A 17059-nucleotide genomic window follows, 5' to 3' on the forward strand; every position below is an offset into this window, starting at 1 on the left:
CCGCACTGATGACAGTGAGCCTCACGCAGATCGCGATTAAAAAATCGACGAAGATTGTATTGAACAATCAAATCTCTTGACCATCTGTCATGGCACTTCTTGTACAGTTTATAGCAGCTGTAGAGTATTCCGATGCCCAAAAATGAGCAAATCACTATCATGACAATACTGATCGATGACAAGTGATATTTCATCTCGTGGAATGGAGCGTCGTTGGCGGATCTTCCTGCGGCGTTTTGGCTAATAAAGACATTTTCTTTCTCTACTCTTGAATTGCACATATTTGTAGCTTTAAATAAAATTGCGATATACGAGTGTGTCGGATCACGTCCTTTAATGCAGTTCTGCACACGCGGCGGCGCGCGAACCCGACACCTCACGTGGCAGGGTCGCCATGTGGTGCGGGAAGTTGGGCGTACAATTAAACACAGTGAATGCGGAATAATGACTAAGGTTTTATTTAATAAACACCTAATTTATAGTAGTACAAATAGCAAGGTTGCATTATTACTTACTTATGAACTAACTCCTTACAATGTAATACGGCGGATAATATGATCCGGCTGCGACATACATAAATAGAAAACGTCCATAACTCAACAGTGTCAGTTTATCCTACAATTAAATGCCCTTACCGTGATTTCAACCCAGGCCCAACGCAGGCAGGACCGACGGCATACATATCAGGCATGGAAAGGCTATTAGGGTCCCCCCACATCTAGCGTCTGGCGAGCGTCGCGTCGGGCCAACTGTATGGGCAAAGCCTAACGCCGCGTCGACGCGGCGTCTTTTTCCATGCAGTTGGCCCGACGCGACGCTCGGGAGACGCTAGATGTGGGGGGACCCTTAAAAAACTGTGTCTCTAGCCGAGTAAAGTCTGCTCCATTGGCTATTATTATCTTATTCTAAATTAGATACCTAATGAAGGATCACGAACCCGCCATTATGCAAATGGCATTATAAGCAATTATATTCCACAGATAAAAATAAAAACTATTTAACAATTTTATAATTAATATAATATTATTATTATTTTAAAATGAAGATGAAGATAATAAAGTAATATCCGTTTAATCTTTACTAAAGTACTGAAAAGATCATAAAACATTCGTATAAAGATCGTAATCCCATCTTGGAGTTGAAAGTTGCTGGCTGTCCATGGGCAACGGTAATAGCTTACCTAAGCGACGATTTGTCTGCCCGGTTTTTAAGTTTTCCCACTTTCAAAATTTCATACTTTTGTAAGTGTAAACACAAACCACATATATCAACAAAAATCACTAAATCCATAATCTCTGGTGTAAATGACATTTTTTTTTACATACATACATATAATCACGCCTGTATCCCATAAAGGGGTAGGCAGAGCACATGAACTACTCAAGTTTCAGTGCCATTCTTGGCAAAAAGGGGTTGAAAGAAATCAAAATTGTGACATTGCAGTGACAGGTTGCCAGCCTCTCGCCTACGCCACAATTTAACCCATATCCCATATATTTTTTAATTTATTGAAAACAAAGATTACAGTTTCTAATTTTTTCGCCAAACTTACGTTTAACGGCGAAATGAAGCACTCATTTTCAAAGTTAATACCGTAAATTATATAGAAAGACTTATTCTAGTGTTCATACATAATAATATCTTATCAACTACTAATGGCGCTTTTCATTAACGCTTTAAAAACCTGAATTAGCCAAGAATCGCTTGTCCTTATCTGTCATGTTGACTTATGTATATGTGAGAAAGGGACCAAGCACCCTTTAACTAATCAGTTCAGCAGCTTTTTGGACGTATCTACGTTCGTTAGTAGGTACCTACCATGAACAAAACTGCAGATTTAAATATATTAAACACGAGAAAAATAACGATGGGATAGGCGCCGGTACCTTACATATGTATAAAAAAGTTTGTTCTTCTTTTAATAAGGTTGTACCATAAAAGTAAACATAAACAGACAATATTCCGTTTTAAAACAGTATCGGAAACGCGAGCCGGCCTTGCCAACTGGTTTGGACTTACGTAACATATGTATAAGTATGATAATTAGTGATATATGTGAGATATGCGACCTAGGCCTAAGGCAGGCGAGGTGATATGTCAAGGAATCAAACGACGTCATCAGACGCATCGAGTTCCGTAGCCCCCTACGAACCCTTAAGACGCTACAGGAGCAAAAATGCTCAAATGGAAAGGAGCCCCCTTTTCAATTTGGGAATTTTAGTTTATTGTACTAGTGTTATTAACTAGATTTATCGAAATAAAATTGTCCATTCAGAACAACTCGGTTAAAAGATATTGAAAAAATCTTTAATATCGAGGTTCCGCTCTCGACTGTTTCCTCCTTCAAAACTTAATCAAAAGTAACAAAATTTGAGAATCTGAATAACAATGAAATAATCTGTGTCGGACCGTTTAGTTTTCTTGGCTAATTGTTACCAATTTTGAATACCATACCTTTTTTTGCGCCATAATCAATAAGGCCGTTTTTGGAAAATTTTGATGGGCTCTAGCGTCTTTAAAAATAAGAATATCAAAAAAATCAAAACGGTCCGACACAGATAAAAATAATAACAATTTGTGTTGAAAAAGTCATTGCTCTATCTTCAAACCAGGGAGGAAATAGTCGAGAGCGTTTGTATGGAGAATTGACCCCTCCTGTATCAGATCTGTCTGTTCGCAACCTTTTGCCCTGATATATGTAATATATGATAATCTGGCATCGGTTTTCTCAGCCTGACAGTCAAACTTTGATGAATTTATGACGTTTAGTTAACCCTTGTAGAGGCGGGGCTATTCAAATCTATGCAGACTTATTGTGGGACGATTCTAGCAAGTGAGCTAGGAAGCTTTGATATAATTTATAATTTTTTTATAAAAACAAGGTCGTACATTATGACAAAATAGGTTGAGTTCTCCTACAGCAAGGTCAGCAAGTAAAAAAGAGGAAAAATCGGGGGATAAGTGCGTTTTCACATTATCCGATCCGATATCGGATGTCGGACCGACATCCCATACATTAAAGGCGCCATCTTGGATTTTTTCCATTGAAATCCTTCCGACATCCGATATCGGATCGGATAATGTGAAAACGGCCTAAAGCAAGTCAAATAAACACTTTAAAAGAAAACATTAGGGACCATGATATTAAGCAGTTTTTGAAATAGAATCTTGTTTTTTAACGGACGAGTCTTTACGGAACCCTACAATAAGCGTGAAAATTGGAAATACATGCTCCTGGTCGATTATTTTAAAACTTTGCTTACAAACAAACGCCCAGCCGGCCTGTAAAAAATCGAAGCGCGTCTGTCTGTCGTGATTTAATTTGACATGAAGCTGATTTTATTTGCATTAGTGTTTTCGCAAAAACAAACTTAAAAATAACTTTTAACCTACATAGCTAAAAGACCCTGAACAGATGATCACATTTAAATTATTCACAATTATTTATGCAGGCAGTCGTTTGGAGTAATTACCATTCTATACCATCCAATATTATATCTAAAGATCCATTGTTTTTACATATTTTAAATACTAAATTTGGGATTTGTAAATGTAAATACAAATCAAAATACAGTCACATAATTATTTTTAAACGCGTATGACTACATATTAAACTGACCAACGTTTCAGGGACGGATTTGTCCCCGTGATCTCGGAGAAGACTGGCTTGAAATGACATCAACACGTGTCAACACCTTCTGACAGCCGCGCGAGTTTTTCGAACTACCCGCACTTGGTTTTGATTATTTGGGCTAGGGATTCTGTGTGGATTCTGTCGACACACAGTCAAAATACAGTCGTCGAAAAATGGCCTAGCCAAGTTGATAAAATGCTCGCGATAACAGAACGCTTCATCTTTCCTTCACTTGACAATTGGCACGTTGACTAAAAAGTTATTTTTTTTTATTGCATAACTTACGCACCCTGATGTCCTAAGTGAATGACAACAAACTTATCATGAAATTAGTAAATCACTTACAATAACAAAACTAAATAGCGGTCATCATTATCAGTAACGAATATAAGCAAAAAAATATTATTATTGCCCTGACTACTCTCATTATTCTCATTAATATTTCGAATCTTGCTTCGAGCAGAGTAAAAAACTCATAATGAAACTGTTCGCGCTATTTTTATTAATAACCATAGTGTTGGTAGAATGTAACCATATGTTTTGTGGTACAAGTGTCATGAGGCCATTGGTGCATCAAGAGCAAGCAGAATATTCGTGGAAATTGTTCCAAAAAAGGGTGGAAGTTATGTATTATAAAATGCCTGTTGTGCCTGGTGAAATGCGGACCATTCAGGTAAATTAATCATCATCATTAGCCTGCCTTTATCCCAGTCATATGTCTTCCTCTTCCTTAACCCTTAAATGCATGAATTTTTCTTTTAACGAGATATGTGATAGACAATGGTTTTCTGACTCTTGGAAAAAAAATAAAAAAAATATTGAATACCGATTTTAATACTAAATCAGTGTTAGAACTTAAATAGGCTAAAACTTATTTATATAAATATATAGTTATTGGTAAGTTTTATTTGTAAAGTTTTACTACTATTAGAAAGGTAGGTACACTATTTGTGAAACCCCCATGATCAAATGTTTAAACATAAACTAATTACTAACTCCGAAAAAATCTGCCTAAATCACATACAGTGAAACCTGGTTAAGTGGGACCTGGATAAGTGAGAAACCTCTTTAGCTGGGACCCAAGGTGCGGTCCCGACACTTTCGCACCGATTTACCTCTGTTGTTAGTGAGACAAAACAGACCTCTATAACTGAGATAGCCTTTTCGATTTTTTAGTCACATTTCCCTCTATTAGTGAGACAGAGCGTGTATTTTACCTCTGTTACTGAGACTATATTTGAAATGTATATTCACTTAATTGTTTGTTAAGAATTTTATAGAAATTTACCTCTGTATCTGAGATACAGTCAGTCTATGACCTCTGTAACTTGGACTTTATTGAAAATCTATTTCCATATTTTTAATAACTCTTTACGCGATTGATTCTTTGTGTTTAGGTGAGTTTAAGGGTTTTCTTTTAAGTAATTAAAACTAAAATTTCGATTTGTAACATAGTAACGTAGTTATCCTCCATGGTTTTCACGCAGTTTAATCAAAGTTCGCAATCAAAAGTTATTAGTACACAAACGATGGAAAACTTATAATAACCCTTTAGATAGGGCAGAGTTTGTATTTTTGAGAAAAAGGGAACATAAACTAGCAGCCGAATGTTACAAGAATTATATCTCACTGACCGAAGACATAATATATAAATCACCAAATTATTTTTGGTCATTTATTAAATCTAAATTTCCTGTTAATATTATACCCGATCAAGTGTCATTTAATGGGGTAACTACTAGTGATGGGGTAGCCATGAGTAATCTTTTCAATGATTATTTCAATTCTGTGTTCGTCCCCTCTCCTAGTGATGGGCAAGGAGCGCCACTGTCGCAATGTTCCACTGATAGCCTAATTGATCTATGCTCTATTGATATTACAGAAGATTTGGTTTTTAAGCAATTGAACGGAGTAAACGTTAAAAAAGGTAGCGGTACTGATTTTATTCATCCCCTCTTTATTAAAACATGTGCTAAAGAACTTACTGTACCCATTACAAAAATTTTTCAAAAATCTATTTCGTCAGGAACCTTTCCCGAGTTATGGAAAAAGGCTTTAATAACCCCGATACATAAGAGTGGCGACTCTAAATTAGTCACTAATTACAGACCAATTAGCAAATTAAATATATTTGGTAAAGTTTTCGAAAAAATTGTCACCACAGAAATAACTGCAACTATTTATCAGCATATTTCAGAACATCAGCACGGCTTCTGTCGTGGCCGCAGTGTTGATACAAACCTTCTCAACTTCTCTGATTTTATTTTAAATAAAATCTCATCCGGCTGGCAGGTGGACGCCGTGTATACCGACTTCTCGAAATGTTTCGATAAAATTAACCATTTTAAGTTAATTGAGAAGCTCCGGAGGCTCGGTATTCACGGTGACCTCCTCAGGTGGATTCAATCTTATCTTAGGAACCGAAGCCAGGCTGTGGCACTGAAGGGTTATACATCTCGTTTTCTGCCAGTGCCCTCAGGGGTGCCACAAGGATCTCATCTTGGTCCTCTTCTTTTTATTTTATATGTTAATGACATGGCAACCTGCTTCAGAAATTCGGAACACCTTGTTTATGCTGATGATACAAAGATTTTTAAAGCTATATCTTCTGAAGCGGATTGTCATGTCTTACAACATGATCTTGACAGTTTTTATGAATATTGTAGCAATAATCATCTATACCTAAACTTAGACAAGTGTTTTGTGATTACTTTCTCCCGAAAACAAAATATAATAAATTTTAATTATTTAATAAATGGAAAGAAGATAACTAGAGTTAGTTCTATTAGAGATTTAGGTATTACTATGGACACACAGCTTAATTTTAATATTCATATTGACAACATTTGTAACCGAGCCTACAAAAATTTAGGTATGATACTAAGAATGAGTAAACCCTTCAGGCGCCCCTGCACCCTTAAAATACTATTTAATTCATATGTCAGGAGTATTCTGGAATTTGGGTCTGTGATCTGGTCTCCTCAATACCATATCCATATTAATCGCCTAGAAAGAATACAAAATGTTTTCTTACGAGCACTCTGTTACAGAACCGGCACTTTATTTGAGTCATCAGCCAGGTCGGCTAAGCATTTCAACATAATTTCTCTTTGTAATAGAAGACTTTTTATAGACACAATGTTTTTATTTAAAATCTTAAAAAATTAAATTAATAGCCCAAATCTACTACAAAATATTATGTTTAATGTACCGCATCGTTCCTTACGTCCTCGAAATTTGTTTTATGTGAGTTTCGCACGTACTAATTATTCTAGGCATACTTTTTTCAAACGTGTATCTAAAAATTACAATGAATATTTCTATGACATCGATCCATTTATGCATTCACTTCCAGCTTTAAAAGGACTTATTAGATCTAAACTTTTGTTGTTAAAGTAAATTTATCATATGTTTTTCTCCTCGCAAAGACGCATTTGCATGTTTTTGATGTATACCCTACTTTTAAAAACATTTATGAACCTCCAGGTCTTTTATACCTTATATATGTTTGCTACCTATGTTATTTGATATATGACTGTATGTGTTCTGAACAATAAATAAATAAAAAAAAAAAAAATAATAATAAAAATTATAAAATAAAATATAAAATATAACTTTCATAATATAAAATTTCTATGACACAATGACATATGACATGTCTTATATATTATTTAAAGGCTTATTTACCTTTTCTTTTAGCATGCAACTAATAATAACTATTTATGAAAAACACCTTATCACCTCTATAACTGACACATCCACTATTCTGGCCTCTATTAGTGATACCCTCTGTAAGTGAGACAAACTTTGTATTATACCCATCTAACTGAGACCCTGAATAAGTGGAATACCTCTTTAAGTGAGATAAATTTTGTCGTCCCTTGAAGTCTCACTTATCCAGGTTTCACTGTACTAAAGATCGGCATCATCCTGTTTTTTCACACTTTTCCGCCATTTCATCTTTATCCTTAAATAATTAATAGTAAATCATTATATTATTTAATTTATTTAATTATTTATTTAATAATAATAAATGGGATACCCCCATTTGCCAGAATTTCATTTGCCATAATTTTATTTGCCATCCTATTCAACAATCATAATATTGTTTCTCATAACATCTTATGCCATAATCATTGTTTACTATATTAATCTAGTGCCAGAAACTTTGTTTCCCATAAAGTCAGTTTCCATAATGTCATTTGTCAGAATCATCGAAATCCGTAATTACCACATTCCATACCATCATTTGTCATACAAATTAGCGTCCAGAAAAGTCAATTTCCATAATGTGCTTTGGCAGAATCGAAAACTACTATAATAGGTACTAGAAGGACTAGAGAATGAAACTGCTATCAGAAAGTAGGTTAGGTTAGGTTAGAACTGTGACCCCCTGGAAAATGAAACTGCTATCAGAAAGTAGGTTAGGTTAGGTTAGAACTGTGAACCTCTGGAAAAGGAAACTGCTTTGAAAAGTAGGTTAGGTTAGGTTAGAACTGTGACCCCCCGGAAAATGAAAATACTATCAGACAGTAGGTTAGGTTAGGTTAGAACTGCGACCCCCTGGAAAATGAAACTGCTATCAGAAAGTAGGTTAGGTTAGGTTAGAACTGTGACCCCCTGGAGAATGAAACTGCTGGAAAAGGAGGTTAGGTTAGGTTAGAACTGTGACCCCTGGAAAATGAAACTGCTATCAGAAAGTAGGTTAGGTTAGGTAATAATATGGGCAACAATTAATATGGCAATAATTGCTTATGGCGTTTGAATATTCTATGAAACCATATTATTGCACTTAATAATATGGCTAACAAATAGTATGGCATTGTATGATTATGGAAGGTAATATTCGGATAAACAACGAGTATGTCATATGATTTTTATGGTAAACAAATCATTCGGGCAAATGAAATTCAGGCAAGTTAGATTCGGGCAAATGAATATTATGTTAAATGACTGTCGGGCAAACAATAGACAACCATAATAAATACTGAATAACTTGGGCCCTGCCCCGCTGCTGGCGGCACCCTAGGCTAGGTTTTTTATAATATGTCTATATATTGTTTTGTAAATGTTTTTATATTTTATTTTTATATACATATTGTAAAAAACCTAGTAGCCTAGAGAATGAAAATAAATACTAAGAATACTGAATAATAATTAAGCTATAAATGTGATTTTGGATAGCTACATATTGAGTCATAGGCCATCAAATATATGATGCATAATATACTCGTACATCACCATGCATTTAAGGGTTAAATCTGTGTCGCACATCATCTCGTTATCTTGCTTTCGTTTCATGTCATCTCTCACACATTCCATTCACATTTCCTCGGTTTTCTTCTCCCGTTACTTACTTTCACATTCATTCGCAATACCTTTCTTGCCACGACACTCACGACTCTCATCCCTTCGCATCACATTCATTATAGTATTAGGTAGGTTAGTTTCGTTTTTTGTTGAATTTACCGGAATATCAACCTGTACACTACACAGGTTAATTCTGGAGACGTTAGTAGGATGTGCAAATAAATAAAATAAAATAAAAATAAAATAAAATCTATGAATTTCTGTGAATGTAGTATAATATGTGGTTAGGGCTCGTGCACCGCATGAGCAGCACTCGTTTGCCCAGGCAGACTATAAAAATAAAAATAAAAAATAAAATAAAATATCTTTATTTCAGACCAAAGTCCATACAGTGAGCAAATACATTTTTAAAAACTTATTCTAATTATAATTCTAATTGAAGTGCCTTGGTAACAGCCACATACACTCAGTTATATGTGTAGGTGGCCACCACCGAGTGCATTCTAGTCCAGTGTATGAGGAGCTGACTATCCCAGCGATCAGCTAAGACGGCCAGAAGGCTGTTCCGGCTGCCACGCAGGCGGCACAAAGATGCTAAGCCAAGTCTCATTTGAGAAGCGTAACGTAGGTCGACCCATATTACCATTTAAGGACTGCGTAAAGCGTGACTTGGTTGCGTTCGGCATCGACTGTAACACGTGGGACTAACTTGCATCGAACCGCAATGAGTGGAGAAGTATCTTCTCAAAAGGTAGAGAAACCCATGACAACACCTGGTTTCAAGAATTAGCCGTAAAGCGTGCAAGAAAACACAATCGCGATACTATCTCCTCGGCGATTGGGTCTCAATTTAAAAGTAAGAAATGCAAACGTGCATGTCGCTCCCGGATAGGTCGACCTATACAGTCACGAGAGGAGTTGTTTCTCGACGCTGTTTAAATCATCTGTCAAGATGTACGTGGCCTTATGATGATGATGAGTATAATTTGTGTATTATATACAATGTCAAAGCGGACCCCAGGCTCCCATGGCAAATGCCGGAATAACGCAAGGAGTAACGCATAAAATTCAGGGCCCTACCTCAATGTGCTATAAATTAATTATCTGTCAGAAATATTTGAAGTAATGAATGGAAAGTATATAAGTAGCAGTAGTAGTAGTAGTAGTAATAGTTCTTTATTGTACAAAAACACATTAAAAATAACATACATTGAGATGTGAAGTACAAATACAAACTTATCCCTTAGAGGGATTTCTTCCAATTAACCTTACTATAAATGGATGGATGTACACAAATATTATTACTAACTATTTAAGTACTTTGTAGGTATACTCTATTAATTATCGTATTGTTTTCTTATACTGAGCTTTGTCCTTAGGACTTTGAACCACCAAGTTATTAACATCAAGGTGAAAGTGTTATTATCTTATTTAAATATTGATGTTTTTTCTTCACACAAACGTACTTATACATTTTATTGCTTTAATAGTTCAACCACCACACTATTATTTCTTCTCCTCCTTTAAGCCTAAAAGTAGAATCACACGATTGTCTCCAAAAAGTAGAAAATAAGTATCACATAGGTAAGTGCTTTGGAGAAATACTGTAAACTTGTGTGTGAAGTTTATAAAAAATATAACATGTAAAGAAATGCTCCATCGTTATCTAGCTATGAAAACTCGAACCCGTAGGTACCTTTGCTATTACAGCGGTACAGGCGTATATGTTAGTTCATTATACTTAAAGTCGCCGTCAATAGAATTTGTGAACAATGTAAACAAACCTTGTAGTCAAAATGTCTTTAATTTCCATTCTAACTCATCAGATACTGACTAAATCCATGTGTTATTTAATCAATTCATCTCACATTATGATCCTCAACCTTCAAAATAATAAAATTGTGCTAAAATATTGATATTTTATACGAGTATAATGGTTTGTTTACATTGCTGACAATTTCTATTGACAGCGATTTTAAAGAAACAAATGAAACGAAAAAACTTATTTAATACAGTTGCTCAAAAAGTGCCCGTTTTTGGCTGTTTAGCGTGCGAGAAGTTGGTTTTTACGCACTAGTACGTAAAAAGTATGCGTTCTATTTTACGACTACTTACAGAGTTGTTTTAATATAAGTCTAGTTTACAAAGACGGAATAAAACTATACTTAAACATACTATTAAGGCATTAATATTTAAAACATTGATATTTCCTATGTTATTGTTTACTTTTAGTCATATTAAACATAATATATAGAATGGTTTATAGTTTGAAAAAATAGGTCACAATGAGTCATGTAAACAGAATGGAACGAAACGCGTCTTCTGTCAAATTAGTGTTGTCTCTTGCAAGCACGTTCAAAAACTTTAATATGTTACGCGATTTGTCATAATTATTTAATGTTATTTGCAATATATCGAGGCATAAATGGGTCGCTTGAATTAAAATATAAGTATACATTAAACAATCGTCCCAAATCGTAAATGTTTATGTTTTTATGGCACCCAATGAAATAAATTGTGTTAGATGAATAGCAAAATCGAAATTACGCACGCAAGTTTAAAAGCTTCAAAAGTACACCTTTGAATTGTCAAATAATGCGTCAATGTCAATGCGAAAATTGAGAGTTCGGATTGTTTTATTTAGTTGTAGTAGTGTTTTTTCGCAACTGTGTTAAAAACGTCGTTCGTCACACGTGTGAGAATGTCATTCTTCACTCGTCTTGAGAATGTCTCGGGACTCGTGAAGTAATGACATACTTCTCGCAATTATAAGTCTTATAACGAAATGTACTATTTCAGTACAGATGGTGTTTTTTTTACGCACTAGTGCGAGAAGTGTGTCATATTTTGTCAGGCCGAAATTTCGGAGAGCCACCTGTACTGAAAAACGTCGTACGATACAAGTGCGTAAAAAAGGAAGTTCGAAACGAGTGGCGATAAATTAAAACACACCCGAGGGAGTGCAGGAAGGTCTACCACAATGATGGCTCGCGAAGTGATACGTCGTATACTAACCGGTAACCGCTCGAGAAGAAAAAAAGGAAGTCGCAGTACTCTTCTGCGACCTCTCAAAAGCCTTCGATGTGGTAGACCATGACGTAATATCACAAAAAATGCATCACTACGGCATGCGAGGACAGACTTTAAATTTCATGATGGACTTCCTGCGCGAAAGACGGCAATATGTGGTGGGTCAAAGAGGCAATATAAAATCGGATGGCCTGGCCACAGAAATAGGCGTTCCTCAAGGCTCATCTTTGTCTAATCTAGCTTTTTCACTCATGCTTAACGATCTCCCAAACACAGCAAAGGTTGGAGAAGTATTTATGTATGCAGATGATGTGGCGGCCGTTGTCACTGCCGAGAACTTGGAAGAGCTAGAATCTAAACTAAACACAACTGCACAACAAATTTTAGATTGGTGCCGACTGAATGGCCTACTACTAAACCTAACTAAGACCCAATTTATGCAGTTTGACTTATCAGGAAGAAATCGCAGTCCACTCAATATAATCCATCAAGGCATAAAAATTCAACAAGTGTCAACTGCCACTTTTCTGGGCTTCCAGCTTGACCAAAGCCTCACGTGGGAATCGCAGGTCAGTGTGGTATGCGGCAAGCTGAGCAAGGCTTGCTTTGCGCTGGCAAGGCTAAGCCAGACCTTGCAGTGTCAGGCAGTGAGGGCGTGCTATTACGCAAGCATACAAGCCGTCATACAATACGGCCTGGAGTTCTGGGGCCGAGCTGCTGAGTGGGAACGCGTGTTCCGCTTGCAGAAGCGCGCTGTGCGCACTTTGGCCCGCGCCAAGCAAGACGACAGCGCCAAGCCCTACTTCATAAAACTAGGTATATTAACATTACCATCACTACTAATTTTTCAGGCCGCAGTCTATGCGAGGGAGAATCTAGAAGTGTATAGAAAACGAGGAGAAGGAAATGCCCGGGTCACTCGAAACGCATACAAAATAAAGACGATCCCTCACACTCTCAAAAAGGCCGGAAAGTCGTTACACATTACGGCACCTATTGTGTATAACAAATTGCCAAAGTTTATAATAGAGACTATTAGTTTCCCAAGTTTTAGGCACAACTTAAAAAAAACCGGCCAAGAGCGTGTCGGGCCACGCTCAGTGTAGGGTTCCGTAGTTTTTCGTATTTTTCTCAAAAACTACTGAACCTATCAAGTTCAAAACAATTTTCCTAGAAAGTATTTATAAAGTTCTACTTTTGTGATTTTTTTCATATTTTTAAACATATGGTTCAAAAGTTAGAGGGGGGGGGACGCACTTTTTTTTCCTTTAGGAGCAATTATTTCCGAAAATATTAATATTATCAAAAAACGATCTTAGTAAACCCTTATTCATTTTTAAATACCTATCCAACAATATATCACACGTTGGGGTTGGAATGAAAAAAATATCATCCCCCACTTTACATGTAGGGGGGGTACCCTAATAAAACATTTTTTTCCATTTTTTATTTTTGCACTTTGTTGGCGTGATTGATGTACATATTGGTACCAAATTTCAGCTTTCTAGTGCTAACGGTTACTGAGATTATCCGCGGACGGACGGACGGACGGACGGACGGACGGACGGACAGACAGACATGGCGAAACTATAAGGGTTCCTAGTTGACTACGGAACCCTAAAAATGGCTCATAGAAAAATGTTTCTACAGTCATAAAGAATTCATGGAATATAAAGATAATACTAACAATGTATATGAATAATCCAATTTAATAATAATCAAATATTAATGATAATAAATAATAATGTTATATGTAAAGAATCGCAGGCTATATAAAAATAAAAATGTATAGTTATTGAACAAATGTATAAAATGTAGATAATGTGTATAGATGTAATTACATAAATATGTGCAATAATCTAATATGGTAAAAGTTATGACCTCTAATTTTCATTACCAATAAAGAATGTCTATGTCTATGTCTATGTCTAATTATTCCAAGAATCTAACTAAACATTAAAGGCACTTTTCTTCCAGGGCCCATTTTCTTTAAGTTGTCAAAAAAAAAATTAACTCAAATGGTGATTAAGATTATTTCTAAAGTATTAAGTACTAGTGTAAGACAGGTTGTGAGCAAGTGGAAAAAGACGAATATGTGATTTGCAGTCACAGATTGTCAGCCTATCGCTTACTACACCTCTATCGAACCCATATCCCACATTCGACCCATACGACACCCACGAGAGGAGAAGTGATGAAATTCTTAACCCGTCACTATTTTTTGCATTTCAGGGCATCTTGGCCTACGATAAGACACACACAACTGCATCTGCCAACATCACCGAAGGAGGCCTGGGATACGACTTCGTCAAAATCAGGATGAAGAGCCAGCGTGGAGAGAAACTACACTATGACATTTATATTTACGCTTGAAAACCCGATTCGAACCTTAAGACAAATCAAATAGTACATCTGGATACGATATATGGATCGAATCGTCAGTTCAGTGTAAAAAATAATATTTTACAACCACCTAGTCCAAAACTAAAACAATGAGTCACAATTTCAAGTGTATAAAGTGCTTATAATAACAAAATAAAATAAAACACAAAAACAAATTGTAGTGACAAGTTTTCTATTTTTTCAATTACATTTATTGTACCTACCTATATAGACATCCAGATAGATTTTCCAAGACCGTAGGTTCTTGGCATAAAGCACTTTTTCGTTGCATGGTCAGAATTTATGTCCATATGTTATTTACTTTTGTGCATATTATTACTTTCTGTGTTTTTATTTTATTCCGGATTAATCGAACTTTTTCAAAATATCAAAAATCAGAGGAAATAAATACTTGTCCATATCGTTAGCCCAAGCGAAGTCAACATGAGTCCATTTGTTCGAATCAATAATTTTAAACTCAACTACATTAGGTAGTATCTCCTTTAGCAGTTCTGCATCTTTTATCTTTGCAAATGGATCATTCCTCCCTAGGTATAAAGCTATTCTTGTTGTCACTTTATTTAAATCATAATCCGGTGGACCAAATGATTTGTATATTTTCAAATTCATCGAAGGCCCAAAGTCAAAGCTGGAGAATCTTTTACTGTAAAATAATTGATCGTAATGCACTAAACTTTTCCTGGAAAGACCAGCTGGAAAATGAGCTAAAGCGATTGGTGCAAATTCTGCTTCAAGACCTTCGGGATCGAATCCAAATAGAGGAAATATAAGACCGAAGCGGCAGAAATTACCTCCAATGAATCCCAATGAACAAAGTCTGGTTTGCAATTCCCGAGCAGCAGTTTCGTTAGCTGCTATCTCTTCTACATTCATGTTTATCAAAACTTGGTTGATCACTGGTCCTGTTATTGCAATAGTTGATATAGGCGGAGATAAATTACCCAAAAAGGCCACTGGACCAAGTGCTGCTAGGACATTAATCTTGTCATTGTATACCGTCTTCGTTGCCAGTAAAGCAAAAAATGCCGTAGTTCCTTGAGAATGCGCTATAACATCTACTTTATCAGATTTAGTTTTGCCCAAAACGAAGTCTATCATTGCCGGTAAATCATAAATGCCGATTTCATGAAAACTGAACTGCCAAAACTTGTTATCTTTATCTGGGTTAAGGTTTGAATGTCTTCGAGAGTATTTGTTGCCTCTATTATTTCCAAGCCAGACATCATATCCTGCATTGGCTAAGGTTACGGCTAAAGATTTATGACCTCTCAATACGTAGGAATCAGCAGAATCTCCTAGTCCATGCATGATGAATATCGGCTTTTTACTTTCTCCAGGTATATGAAAAAGCTTCAATATGTATCCGTCTTCGGTCACAACGTTGTGTTCTTCAGCTGTATGTCCATATTTCTTGGATAGGTCAGTGAAATTTAGTAATGCATCTTCCGGAATGATTTTATCTAAGATATTTGGTCCTGCTGCACATTTCGAAGTCCAAATTACTAAAAAGATTGTAACTTGCAGAATAATCATTGTAATTGGCTGTGTACACTGTAAGTTTTGTTTTACAAATGAACTTAACAGTATTTTGGGGCTGATGTGATATATTTAAACGCACCCGCATTATGTTTCCGGCCTTTTCATCAGCGATTGATTAAATTCGTAATTATTACTGTAAAATTTTGGTATACATTAGTTCAGAAATAGCGATAATCTATATACGTAGGTACTAAAGGTACACCCGCGTTGTCACGCTCCAGTTAATGACCTAATTAAGTATTTTAGAAACTTTTTAAATGACGTCGGTACTAGTTTTTCTTTTGGAAATTATTGCGTTACATTATCTTGCTTCGTCTTGTATTTAATTATTTCTACACTTAATATTTACACTACCAATCACTATTAATCGTCTCTCAAAATCTGAAGAATTCTTATCACCCAAACCCCGTTTTGTTCAAAAAGTAGGCGCCCATTTTTTTAGATTCCTGATTATACCTAGACAGAATAATAACTAATTCAAAAGGTTATTTCTTAAAATTTAAAAATATAAGTGATTTAAACATATTTGTGTATTTTTAATCAAATTTCTTTGTTTTGTATGTATAATGTCAGATAGAATGTAGCCATGTTCCACCGAATCCTGACATATGATTTTATCTCTGGCAGTCCGAACCGCCGCAAAGAGAAAAAGGTGTTCGGTCCGATAGCACGCGACAGACCTGATATCTGTGGCTGTAGTTCACACCGTACAGTTTCAAATTACCCCTTATTAAATAAATTTTTAACAAGCGGAAGCGTCTCGCTGGAAACGTAATTTTTTCCATATTTTCCTTTAAATATAAAATAAACAAAAAATAAATATGGGGACACCTTACACAGATCAACTTAGCCCCAAACTAAGCAAAGCTTGTACTATGGGTGCTAAGCGACGATATACATACTTAAATAGATAAATACATACTTATATACATAGAAAAAATCCATGACTCAGTGAACAAAAAAATATCTGTGGTCATCACACAAATAAATGCCCATACCGGGATTCGAACCCAGGACCGCGGCTTAGCAGGCAGGGTCACTACCAACTGAGCCAGACCGGTCGTCAAACCTACCTTACCTAATATTACAGACTAGTATAAAAACTTGAAGTAGGTATCCCTAATTAGTCAAAGTAGTAGGTAC

The 17059-nt window shown here is 35.8% G+C and overlaps 2 protein-coding genes across 2 annotated transcripts; one reads left to right on the forward strand and one right to left on the reverse strand.

The window, feature by feature from the left end:
- The first annotated feature begins 4061 nt into the window (after positions 1–4061).
- Positions 4062–14533, forward strand: LOC125234101. The gene is made up of 2 exons (XM_048140285.1): positions 4062–4307; positions 14207–14533. The coding sequence occupies exons 1-2, from the start codon at positions 4113–4115 to the stop codon at positions 14345–14347; spliced, it is 336 nt and encodes a 111-aa protein (XP_047996242.1). The 5' UTR covers positions 4062–4112; the 3' UTR covers positions 14348–14533.
- Positions 14534–14578: 45 nt separating this feature from the next.
- On the reverse strand, positions 14579–16810 carry LOC125234100 (lipase 1-like). Its single transcript, XM_048140284.1, has one exon. The coding sequence runs from the start codon at positions 15908–15910 to the stop codon at positions 14723–14725; it is 1188 nt and encodes a 395-aa protein (XP_047996241.1). The 5' UTR covers positions 15911–16810; the 3' UTR covers positions 14579–14722.
- Positions 16811–17059: the final 249 nt, after the last annotated feature.

Source organism: Leguminivora glycinivorella, chromosome 15, assembly GCF_023078275.1.
Source record: "Leguminivora glycinivorella isolate SPB_JAAS2020 chromosome 15, LegGlyc_1.1, whole genome shotgun sequence".
In the NCBI taxonomy this organism is placed as follows: domain Eukaryota; kingdom Metazoa; phylum Arthropoda; class Insecta; order Lepidoptera; family Tortricidae; genus Leguminivora; species Leguminivora glycinivorella.